Source organism: Juglans regia, chromosome 4, assembly GCF_001411555.2.
Source record: "Juglans regia cultivar Chandler chromosome 4, Walnut 2.0, whole genome shotgun sequence".
NCBI classification, from domain to species: domain Eukaryota; kingdom Viridiplantae; phylum Streptophyta; class Magnoliopsida; order Fagales; family Juglandaceae; genus Juglans; species Juglans regia.
Genome location: NC_049904.1, coordinates 32,437,031 through 32,449,338, shown reverse-complemented (window position 1 = coordinate 32,449,338; position 12,308 = coordinate 32,437,031). Strand labels below are relative to the sequence as shown.

The 12,308-nt window shown below is 34.3% G+C and overlaps 1 protein-coding gene across 4 annotated transcripts; it reads right to left on the bottom strand.

The window, feature by feature from the left end:
• Positions 1-384: 384 nt before the first annotated feature.
• On the bottom strand, positions 385-8,215 carry LOC108985414. Of its 4 annotated transcripts, XM_018957704.2 has the most exons (3): positions 7,952-8,212; positions 6,744-7,509; positions 385-1,088 (listed from the first exon to the last, which is right to left on the bottom strand). In XM_018957704.2, exons 2-3 carry the CDS (start codon positions 7,495-7,497, stop codon positions 598-600), a joined length of 1,245 nt encoding a protein of 414 aa, XP_018813249.2. In that variant the 5' UTR covers positions 7,498-7,509; positions 7,952-8,212; the 3' UTR covers positions 385-597. The 4 variants fall into 4 exon arrangements, with proteins under 4 accessions (XP_018813249.2, XP_035545274.1, XP_035545275.1 ...); XM_035689381.1 differs by having other exon boundaries at positions 6,744-8,215; XM_035689382.1 differs by lacking the exons at positions 6,744-7,509; positions 7,952-8,212 and adding an exon at positions 2,289-2,565 and having other exon boundaries at positions 385-1,854.
• Between the last annotated feature and the right edge of the window lie 4,093 nt (positions 8,216-12,308).

The window sequence follows — 12,308 nt, the reverse complement described above, 5'->3', positions numbered from 1 at the left end:
CTGAACTTCTGATTCCAATTGATCAAGCCCTTGATCGGTCAAAAATAAATCACCAATAAGAAAGAAATGTAGTCTAGAAAAAGCTAGCGCTGGTATAGAATTATTTGGAGAAAAGAAAAGGAGACGTTTAAACACAACTACATACCAATAAATTGATTGGTCATTACACCCTCGTTTAATTTTGGCCATTCAGATACGAAATGGTCGAATCTTAAAAGGTGCAGAATGCTAATTTTTTGTAGGTTTAGATGCAAGATACGGATTCTTTGTAGTTAGAGGCTACGTAGTACGTTTATTCCATTTTTTTTTATAAATAATGTCAATACAAGTTTCTTGACTTAAATGTCAAAAAGGGGAAATAAAGGGTGTGAAAGCACAGGCCAGTTGAAAGGAGAAAGATAAAAACTTCAAGCCAGATATTCCATACAAATTGAAAGCAGCAAACGCTGCAAAAGTTTTATAAAACTTCCATGACAGTTCAACAAGGTACTAGAGGTGAATATATCGATGAGTTAAAGCAATATTAAGGCAAGGAGCACTTGCATATACCAGGTGTTTATGACAGCATGATATTTGAACGAAAGATAGAACCCGTTTTCAATTCAGCCGTCTTCTTCTATGTGCACGAGAATCTCCACTGTCCACATCTGAACCCCTTGAAGCATCGTTTCTTCTCCGAGAAGATGAAGTTGAAAGGGACACCATAGAATCAATTTCCATGGCATTGTCCATTTGACTTTCTGAATTTATATCGGCGGCAATGCTTGAGAAAGAATCTCTATCATCAACTGGTTGGGGCTGCTCTTGATTTCTACCAACATGTTGGTTACGGAAAAATGCATCAACTAACCTTTCCGCAGAACTCAAGGCCGACGAAAGAGAATGAAGTGATGTTCTATGAGAATGTGATCGGCGAAGTAAAAGGGACTGCACACGGGACTGCACCCGGCGATTATCTCCAATCTCAGGGCTGCTCATGTCACTTTGTGTTAAATCCACAACATCATCGGGAGGCACCAGATTTTGCTCTCTGCGAGCACGAGAGGTCAAAATTCGATTCAACAGAGAAGTTCTGTCTACTGTTTCATGTGCACCATCAGGCTCCTGTGGCTGTACAAAGTCCCGGCTCAAATCAAACCTACCTCCAAGGCGACGGATCATCTCCTCCACCGGTAAAAATGCAGTTCTCTGAAGAGTTTGCCTAAAACTTTCAACCCGCCGTGCATGAGGCCTAGGAGGGATCTTTAGACTTGAGTCCTCCTCCGGCTCACGGATATTGTTCCCGCGACCATAAACTGGGGTCACACTTTTAATTGTCACCTCTCCCTTACACACCGGACATTCCTTCGCTTCTGAATGAACATGCAACCATCGGTAGAGACATGGCCAACAAAACAAATGGCCACAACAAGTCACAACAGGGTCCCTAGCCAAGTCCAAACAAATATTACAGTCGAAAAAACTCCCATCATTGCCACTACCCTTTTCGATATCATCATTTTTCTCCGCTGTCTCATCCTCAATAATCCCATTGTTATTTTCGCATGTCTTGGGAACCTCGTTCATTCTTTCATCAGCGGGGGCACTACCCTCACCCGTCTGCAATGTACTCTGATCTCCAGAATTTACCATCAATTGGTTCAATTCCAAAGAGATGTTCTGAGCTTCTGGTGGAATTTGAAACTGCCGCCATCTCCTCCACCGCTGCCGAGCTCTAAGCCTAATAGCTTCCCTAAGTCTATCAGAAGGATCTTCAATCCAATCATCCAAATTCACAGGGTCAGTCGGTACCGAGCCTGGCTGAGGCTCGGGAATGGGACCCAGGTTCAAGTCAAGATTCATTGTATCAGATGTCTCCTCGCCCATCACAAATTGAACAGACCCAGATTAGAAACACTAGCTTTATCACAAATTCAACTAGCCCAGATTTTTTTTTTTTAAAAAAAAGCTTTATTTTCCAATTGAAGAATACTATAAATTCGACACACAAATTCTAACTAGGTTTTTTTTAAGAAAAAAAAATAGTAAACTTAAAAACCTTAACTTTGCCACAAAACTGAAGAAACCCAAATCAAAACACCTAAATTGAACACGAATTCCATGTACCCAGACTAACAACTCAAGCAGAAACGCAGGAATTAGGACCTTAAACTAGGTTTAGGTCATCAAAATGGTGAATGAAATCTTGGGTCTTGAGCGAACACTTTTGTGGATAAAAATATAGGGGTTTACGAGTGGAAAGAGAGATATAGTGTCAAAACGGAAAGGTGGAGAAGAAAGTTTAACACCTGGGTCCGCGCGGATCGAACTGGATGATCAACTGAGACTCATTCTGAGTTTGAGGTCGAGATGGCTACCTCCCGAACCGGGTTGGCTCCGAATCGACTCGCCATGGACGTTTCTCCCTTCAGGTCAGCGATCTAGGCCAAGAGGCAGAGACAGAAAGAGAGAGAACGAGAGATGAGGCTCATCACAGAAGGTTCAGATGAGTGTGTGAAATGGATGCAAAGTCACAACGAAGAGAGAGAGAGAGAGAGAGAGAGGGGAGGGGGGTAATATTACTGTGCAATAGTAATTGTATTTTTTGGAGTATGCTGAATGCAACGAACGGTTGCGATGAAGGTTTTGTCCTACTAATTGACTTAGAGACCAATTTGCAGTAATCGGGCGGCTCAAATTCACTTCCACTACACATTCCAAAAGACCTCATTTTCAATTAATTTCCAAATCACAGTTCCCTTTTCCTTTTCTTTTTTTTTTTTTTTATAATCCTTTTCCTTTTAATTTTTGGTGGCAAAATTTCTAAAACCGTTCCTCGTGTCGTGTCGTGTCCAATTCAAGATTAAAATTGGATCGAATTTGTTTGTCCTACTAATTAATTTCATGTGCCCTATTCTTAGACCAGAAAATAATATCAAATCTCATATTTTTCGTGCTTAGGCCACTCAATTGAAAATTTAAACACTTTCCGAGTAGTAACATAGATGAAATAGATATTAAACATCAATATAATCGTATTGATCTCTTTTCAAATTATAAATAATATCAAATATTTGAGTTTTACCATAGAAAATTAATATTATATAAAGTTATATGGTATACAAGTTCTGTGCATTCTTTTTATGTGACAAATTTACTCTCTTTTTTCTCAATATGCATAGTTTGCATCCCGTGAGATTGTATAAATCATTTCCTCTTATAAAATATATTGTTAAACTTATAGTTGTGGAAATGGACTAAGCCAGAATTATAAGTTTGGATGGACAAACTATTTATAGTCTACAATAAATAGATCAATTAAAATTTTGTAGGAACGCTATCAACAAAGTAATACAATATATAAATAAAGCGAGTAAAAACATAAGAAAGAAAAAAAAAAATCAAAATTTCATTATTTCAATAAAATTTTATGTGTAGCCTTGTCATATGTTACAATTAAAAGAAAGACGCTAAACTTTGGAAACAAGTTATATATGAATTATAAAACTATAGATAATTATACAAAATTATATTAAAAGGTTCTAAATAGTACATAATTTATATACTGTGTAGCTAGCTACCTAGCCAAACGTAAATTTGTCATTAAATATATTTCGTTCAAATTATTATAAATTTTAAAAGAGAAATAATATAATATCAAATTATAATATTATTCAGATTAAATACAATAGGAAAAAAAACTACTTAAGACCAAAAGCTAATTTAATAATGACAAAAAGGGTCCACTTAAACAATTATGGACAACATACACTTCTTGACTTTTTTTATGGGAGATTGGTTATCTAATAAACTTATATGAGTAAAATTGTCAAAAGTTAAAAAGGAAGAGATGCAATGGTTGCACCAAGGTAGAATTTTTTTCATCAAGCCTTGGGGGAGTTATTTTTATCAGAAATAGACTTTATTTCATTATCAAAAATAAATTTTAATTCAATGAAATCAAAATTACAGTTATGATTGATAAATACAGGAAAAAACATAGATTACAAGTCAAATTGCTCATTTATTTGAAGTTTTTCCGAACACAAATTTCTTTGTGATGAACATTATCTTGACTTTTATAAATCCTCTAATGACAAACTTTCTAAGATTTCAATCAAAGTTTATCTGAAAATAAAACATTCAGTAAAAAACAGAGATAACTATCACCCAATCTCCAAATGAGCCATCCTCCAAATGAGGAGAGGAAAAAACCACCCACCATCCTCTAAAGAAGGAGCGGGATAACATCCTCCATCCTCCAAAGGAGGAAAGGGATTATCTTGTTATGGACAACAAGTCCAATAACATATTTCTTTATATTTTTACCTAACACAAACAACAGAACAGAAAATACTGAAAATAAAACTACAACAAAATAGAAACTATAAATATATTAAAGACCGAAAAAAAACATTGAGCAAGGAGGCTATATTGGAGCATGAAGGACACACGCCACGTTGGGAGTGTGCAAGACCGTCGATTTTGAAACTACTTAGATTGCTAACTCCATAAATCCCGAGTATGGCGACATCAGAGCCTTCTGTGTGGTGGTGCGTGGAGGTCACGCGCACATTTTGACTCGCATGTGTCGGTCACGCAGTGCTCCTTTTGACGAAATATTCTGTAGTCTGAAATATTGACGGCTTAGGAACCCCACGGTGGGGCTTGTGGTGGTCACTGGTCACTGGTCACTGGTCACTGAAAACCTCAAAATGGCGCTTTTTCATGCTTTGATCCAAAAAACAAAAAAGGAAAATAGACTAAACAAGAAAACAAACTCGAAAGACAAAGATTCTAGGCTGGAAGGGAGGAGGGGGGAGGAGCTGAAGCTCTCCCCGCCTTAAGGGAGTTATTTTATAAAAAGATGCGCGAAATTTGTACATCTTAAATTTAATGGAATGATCATAAAGGAAAAAAAAAAATGTAGAATTTAATGGAAAACGCATGATATATTTAAATGGAAATGCTTAAATGGTAATGCTACTATGCCACCCATGTTTGGCTAGTTGGCGTGTCTCTAGTGTAAATTGTATTTTTTTTTTAATTTTTATTACAAACATTTTTTAAATATGTTTAACATTTTAAAAAAACCAATATGGGCTGGTTTGAGGGGTTGGATAAGACATAAAATTCTCATATCATCTCATATTATCATTACACATTTTTCAAATCCTCATATAAAATATAATAAATAATTCAAAATTTTCAAATCTCAATTCAACTTTTCAAATCCTAAAAATAAAAAAATTAAAACACAAAACACATAATATTTTAAACTTTCTTAATTATTAAATAAAAAAATATTAAAAAATAAAATAAAATACGAAAGCGACTAAATTGAAGGAACAAACTCAAAAGATATAGTATCATTTTTCATATTTAAATGTGGGTTACGTGGCGATCGGTCGAGCATGTACGCTATGCAAAGGATCTCGGATGGAACTTGGGGTAGCCTGACAGTTGGTCGAGTCGTATAAGGCTGTAAAAGTTAGGCTGCTAAGAGTATAACTATTGAATTATATAAATGCAAATGAAAAATTTGCACACTATGATATGATTTTATATTTAATTATTTCACTTAAAATTTATTTTTCAATTTTTTTCTATAATTTTTTTTTTTTTCTAAATTAAGAGCTATATAAAAATATATTAGTACAAGGGCAGAACAATATTTATAGAGTGCAACAAATACATTATGAATATTTAATACAATACCATTAAAAAAAACACATCTCTCTATTACATTTTTACCTAAAAAAAATACCATTAAAAATCACACAAATCATCACTAATATTCAGCACATTTGGGTTTTACTCTGCAGTACATAAGATGCTTCCGCAGATTTCTACATGCTGAATAAAATTCAACGACAATACAGAAACAAAAAGCCGAACCTTGGGGTAAAGCCAGCTATTAATTTTTTTTTTTTTTCTTTTCTAACTCAATTGAGGTTAAATTACTGCCTCAAGGTGAATCCCAGGCAACTTATAATCAATTGATCCCTGGATATAAAATAAAAAATAAAAATTAATAATCGTCCGTTGTCTTTGTGAGATGTCACATTTTTGTCACTTCGACGGCGACATGGTCAAATTTAACATCTTTGTATCTCTCAAATTTGACCCAACCATAGTAGATTATCAGAATCTTGGCATGTGGATCCCATGTATTGGTACAACTGTGAATGAGTGCTCTTAGTCACTGTTCAATCGAACATTCCTACCAAAAATTACGAAGAAGAGGAAGTGCATGGCTATCTCCACAGGTTAATCTAGAACAATGGAAGGTAGCTGACAAACTTACCATACTCTCCAACAATACCACAGTTTGCCAATCAGATTGTTATAAAATATCGCAGTTCAATTTTGAAAAGAAAAATATTACAGTTACAAAAATAATTTATAAGTTAGATTTGATTTCATATGATATGTTAGACTCAATAAAAATAATTTTATAATCTAATATATCACATTTAATTACGTTAATTTATAAATTTATTTTTGTTTGTGACTAGTTGTAATTAGATGTTAATTGAGAGTCCCTGTTAGCATACGTTGCTCTGATTTCTAATTAATGAAACGCTTCATGGGGAAGAAAAAGAAAATGAAAAAGAAAAAGAAAAAGAAAAAGAGAGAGAACATAGGCATGTCTCAGGGCTGCTCATGTCACTTTGTGTTAAATCCACATCATCAGGAGGCACCAGATTTTGCTCTCTGCGAGCACGAGAGGTCAAAATTCGATTCAACGTCTACTGTTTCATGTGCACCATCAGGCTCCTGTGGCTGTACAAAGTCCCGGCTCAAATCAAACCTACCTCCAAGGCGACGGATCATCTCCTCCACCGGTAAAAATGCAGTTCTCTGAAGAGTTTGCCTAAAACTTTCAACCCGCCGTGCATGAGGCCTAAGAGGGATCTTTAGACTTGAGTCCTCCTCGGGCTCACGGATATTGTTCCCGCGACCATAAACTGGGGTCACACTTTTAATTGTCACCTCTCCCTTACACACTGGACATTCCTTCGCTTCTGAATGAACATGCAACCATCGGTAGAGACATGGCCAACAAAACAAATGGCCACAACAAGTCACAACAGGGTCCCTAGCCAAGTCCAAACAAATATTACAGTCGAAAAAACTCCCATCATTGCCACTACCCTTTTCGATATCATCATTTTTCTCCGCTGTCTCATCCTCAATAATCCCATTGTTATTTTCGCATGTCTTGGGAACCTCGTTCATTCTTTCATCAGCAGGGGCTCTACCCTCACCCGTCTGCAATGTACTCTGATCTCCAGAATTTACCATCAATTGGTTCAATTCCAAAGAGATGTTCTGAGCTTCTGGTGGAATTTGAAACTGCCGCCATCTCCTCCACCGCTGCCGAGCTCTAAGCCTAATAGCTTCCCTAAGTCTATCAGAAGGATCTTCAATCCAATCATCCAAATTCACAGGGTCAGTCGGTACCGAGCCTGGCTGAGGCTCGGGAATGGGACCCAGGTTCAAGTCAAGATTCATTGTATCAGATGTCTCCTCGCCCATCACAAATTGAACAGACCCAGATTAGAAACACTAGCTTTATCACAAATTCAACTAGCCCAGTTTTTTTTTTTTTTTTTTTCAAAAAAAAGCTTTATTTTCCAATTGAAGAATACTATCAATTCGACACACGAATTCTAACTAGGTTTTTTTTAAGAAAAAAAAAATAGTAAACTTAAAAACCTTAACTTTGCCACAAAACTGAAGAAACCCAAATCAAAACACCTAAATTGAACACGAATTCCATGTACCCAGACTAACAACTCAAGCAGAAACGCAGGAATTAGGACCTTAAACTAGGTTTAGGTCATCAAAATGGTGAATGAAATCTTGGGTCTTGAGCGAACACTTTTGTGGATGAAAATATAGGGGTTTACGAGTGGAAAGAGAGATATAGTGTCAAAACGGAAAGGTGGAGAAGAAAGTTTAACACCTGGGTCCGAGCGGATCGAACTGGATGATCAACTGAGGCTCATTCTGAGTTTGAGGTCGAGATGGCTACCTCCCGAACCGGGTTGGCTCCGAATCGACTCGCCATGGACGTTTATCCCTTCAGGTCAGCGATCTAGGCCAAGAGGCAGAGACAGAAAGAGAGAGAACGAGAGATGAGGCTCATCACAGATGGTTCAGATGAGTGTGTGAAATGGATGCAAAGTCACAGCGAAGAGAGAGCGAGAGAGAGAGAGAGGGGAGGGGGGTGATATTACTGTGCAATAGTAATTGTGTTTTTTGGAGCATGCTGAATGCAACGGACGGTTGCGATGAAGTTTTTGTCCTACTAATTGACTTAGAGACCAATTTTCAGTAATCGGGCGGCTCAAATTCACTTCCACTACACATTCCAAAAGACCTCATTTTCAATTAATTTCCAAATCACAGTTCCCCTTTTTTCTTTTTTTTCTTTTTTTTTTTTATAATCCTTTTCCTTTTAATTTTTGGTGGCAAAATTTATAAAGAGAAAATATAAATAGCATTCTACTGTGCATAACAGCCGCTGCACACTAAATATATTGGGTGAAAAAAAAAAAAAAATCACAACACGAGTGCGGCTATGGGCTGGTGCCCAGAATAACTCATTTCTAAAATCGTTCCTCACGTCGTGTCGTGTCGTGTCCAATTCAAGATTAAAATTGGATCGAATTTGTTTGTCCTACTAATTAATTTCATGTGCCCTATTCTTAGACCAGAAAATAATATCAAATCTCATATTTTTCGTGCTTAGGCCACTCAATTGAAAATTTAAACACTTTCCGAGTAGTAACATAGATGAAATGGATATTAAACATCAATATAATCGTATTGATCTCTTTTCAAATTATAAATAATATCAAATATTTGAGTTTTACCATAGAAGATTAATACAATATAAAATTATATGGTGCACAAGTTTCATGCATTCTCTTTAAAAAATAATAGAATCTGATATTAAACAGTATATTTTTTATATAAATCTCACATTTACCTTTTTTTTTTTCAAAATGAAATATGCATAGTTTGCATCTCGTGAGACTGTATAAATCATTTCTTCTTATAAAATATATTGTTAAACTTATAGTCGTGGAAATGGACAAAGCCATAATTATAAGTTTGGATGGACAAAATATTTTTAAGTTGTGTTTGGATGTTGAAGTGAGTTGAGTTGAGTTGAGTTGTGATGATAAAATATTGTTAGAATATTATTTTTTAATATTATTATTATTTTGGGATTTGAAAAAATTGAAATGTTTATTATATTTTGTGTTAAGATTTGAAAAAGTTGTAATGATGAGTTGAGATGAGTTGAGAGGAGTTAAGGAACCAAACGAAGTATAGATCAATTAAAATTTTGTAGGAACACTACCAACAAAGTAATACAATATATAAATAAAGCGAGTAAAAATATAAGAAAGAAAAAAAAAATCAAAAATTCATTATTTCAATAAAATTTTATGTGTCGCCTTGTCATATGTTACAATTAAAAGAAAGATGCTAAACTTTGGAAACAAGTTATATATGAATTATAAAAATATAGATAATTATACGTTAAAAATAGACTAAACTTTGGGTTTTCTAAGTAATGTATAACAATAAATTATATTAAAAGGTTTTAAATAGTACATAATTTATGTACTGTGTAGCTAGCTACCTAACCAAACGTAAATTTTTCATTAAATATATTTCGTTCAAATTATTATAAATTTTAAAAGAGAAATAATATAATATCAAATTATAATATTATTCAGATTAAATACAATAGGAAAAAAACTACATAAGACCAAAAGCTAATTTAATGATGACAAAAAGGGTCCACTTAAACAATTATGGACAATATACACTTCTTGACTTTTTTATGTGAGATTGGTTATCTAATAAACTTATTTGTGTAAAATTGTCAAAACTTAAAAGGGAAGAGATGCAATGGTTGCACCAAGGTAGAATTTTTTTCATCAAGCCTTGGGGGAGTTATTTTTATCAGAAATAGACTTTATTTCATTATCAAAAATAAATTTTATTTCATTCAATGAAATTGAAATTACAGTTATGATTAATAAATACAAGAAAAAAGACAGATTACAAGTCAAACTGCTCATCTATTTGAAGTTTTTCTGAACACAAATTTCTTTGTGATGAACATTATCTTAACTTCTATAAATTTTCTAATGACAAACTTTCTAAAATTTCAATCCAAGTTTATCTGAAAATAAAACACTCTGTAAAAAACAGAGATAGCCATCACCTAATCTCCAAATGAGCCATCCTCCAAATGAGGAGAGGGAAAAACCACCCACTATCCTCTAAAGATGGAGCGGGATAACATCCCTCATCCTCCAAAAGAGGAAATGGATTATCTTGTTATGGACAACAAGTCCAATAACTTATTTTTTTATATTTTTACCTAACACAAACAACAGAACAGAAAATACTAGAAAACAAAACTACAACAAAATAGAAACTAGAAATACACTAAAGACCGAAAAAAACATTGAGCAAAGAGGCTGTATTGGCACGTGAAGGACACATGCCACGCTGGGAGTGTGCAAGACCGTCGATTTTGAAGCTATCTAGATTGCTGACTCCAGAAATCCCGCGTATGGCGACATCAGAGCCCTCTATGTGGTGGTGCGTGGAGGTCACGCGCACACTTTGACTCGTGTGTGTCAGTCACGCAGTGCTCCTTTTAGAGAAATATTATGTAGTCTGAAATATTGACGGCTTAGAAACCCCACGGTGGGACTTGTGGTGGTCGCTGGCCACTGAAAAACCTCAAAATGGCGCTTCTTCATGCTTTGATAGAAAAAAAAAACAAAAAGGAAAATAGACTAAATAAAAAAAATAAATTGGAAAGACAAAGGTTATAGGCTGAGATGGAGGAGGGGAGAGGAGCTGAAACTCTCCCCGCCTTAAGGGAGTTATTTTATAAAAAGATGTGTGAGATTTGTATATCTTAAATTTAATGGAATGGTCCTAAAGGAAAAAAAAAAAATGTAGAATTTAATGGAAAACACATGATATATTTAAAGGATAATGCTACTATGCCACCCATGTTTGGCTAGTTGGCATGTCTTTAGTGTAAATTGTATTTTTTAAAAAAAAAATTTATTTCAAACATTTTTTAAATATGTTTAACATTTTAAAAAAATTAATATAGACAGGTTTGAGGGGTTGAATGAGACATAAAATTCTCATATCATTTCATATTATCATTACAGATTTTTTAAATCCTCGCATAAAATATTATAAACAATTCAACTTTTCAAATCCTAAAAAAAAAAAAAAATTAAAACACAAAACACATAATATTTTAAACTTCCTTAACTATTAAATAAAAAAATATTAAAAAATAAAATAAAATACGAAAGTGACTAAATTGAAGGAACAAATTCAAAAGATATAGTATCATTTTTCATATTTAAATGTGGGTTACGTGGCGATCGGCCGAGCATGTACGCTATGCAAAGGATCTCGGATGGAACTTGGGGTAGCCTGACAGTTGGTCGAGTCGTAAAAGTTAGGCTGCTAAGAGTATAACTATTGAATTATATAAATGCAAATGAAAAATTTGCACACTATGATATGATTTTATATTTAATTATTTCACTTAAAATTTATTTTTCAATTTTTTTTTATAAATTCTTTTTTTCTAAATTAAGAGCTATATGAAAATACATTAGTACAAGTGCAGAATAATATTTATGGAGTGCAGCAAATACATTATGAATATTTAATACAATACCATTAAAAAAAACACATCTCTCTATTACATTTTTACCTAAAAAAAATACCATTAAAAATCACACAAATCATCACTAATATTCAGCACATTTGGGTTTTACTCTGCAGTACATAAGATGCTTCCGCAGATTTCTACATGCTGAATAAAATTCAATGACAATACAGAAACAAAAAGCCGAACCTTGTGGTAAAGCCAGCTATTAATTTTTTTTTTTCTTTTCTAACTCAATTGAGGTTAAATTTAATAAAAAATAAAAAATCATCGTCCGTTGTCTTTGTGAGATGTCACATTTTTGTCACTTCAACGGCGACATGGTCAAATTTAACATCTTTGGACCTCTCAAATTTGACCCAACCATAGTAGATTATCAGAATCTTGGCATGTGGATCCCATGTATTGGTACCACTGTGAATGAGTGCTCTTAGTCACTGTTCAATCGAACATTCCTACCAAAAATTACGAAGAAGAGGAAGTGCATGGCTATCTCCACAGGTTAATCTAGAACAATGGAAGGTAGCTGACAAACTTACCATACTCTCCAACAATACCACAGTTTGCCAATCAGATTGTTATAAAA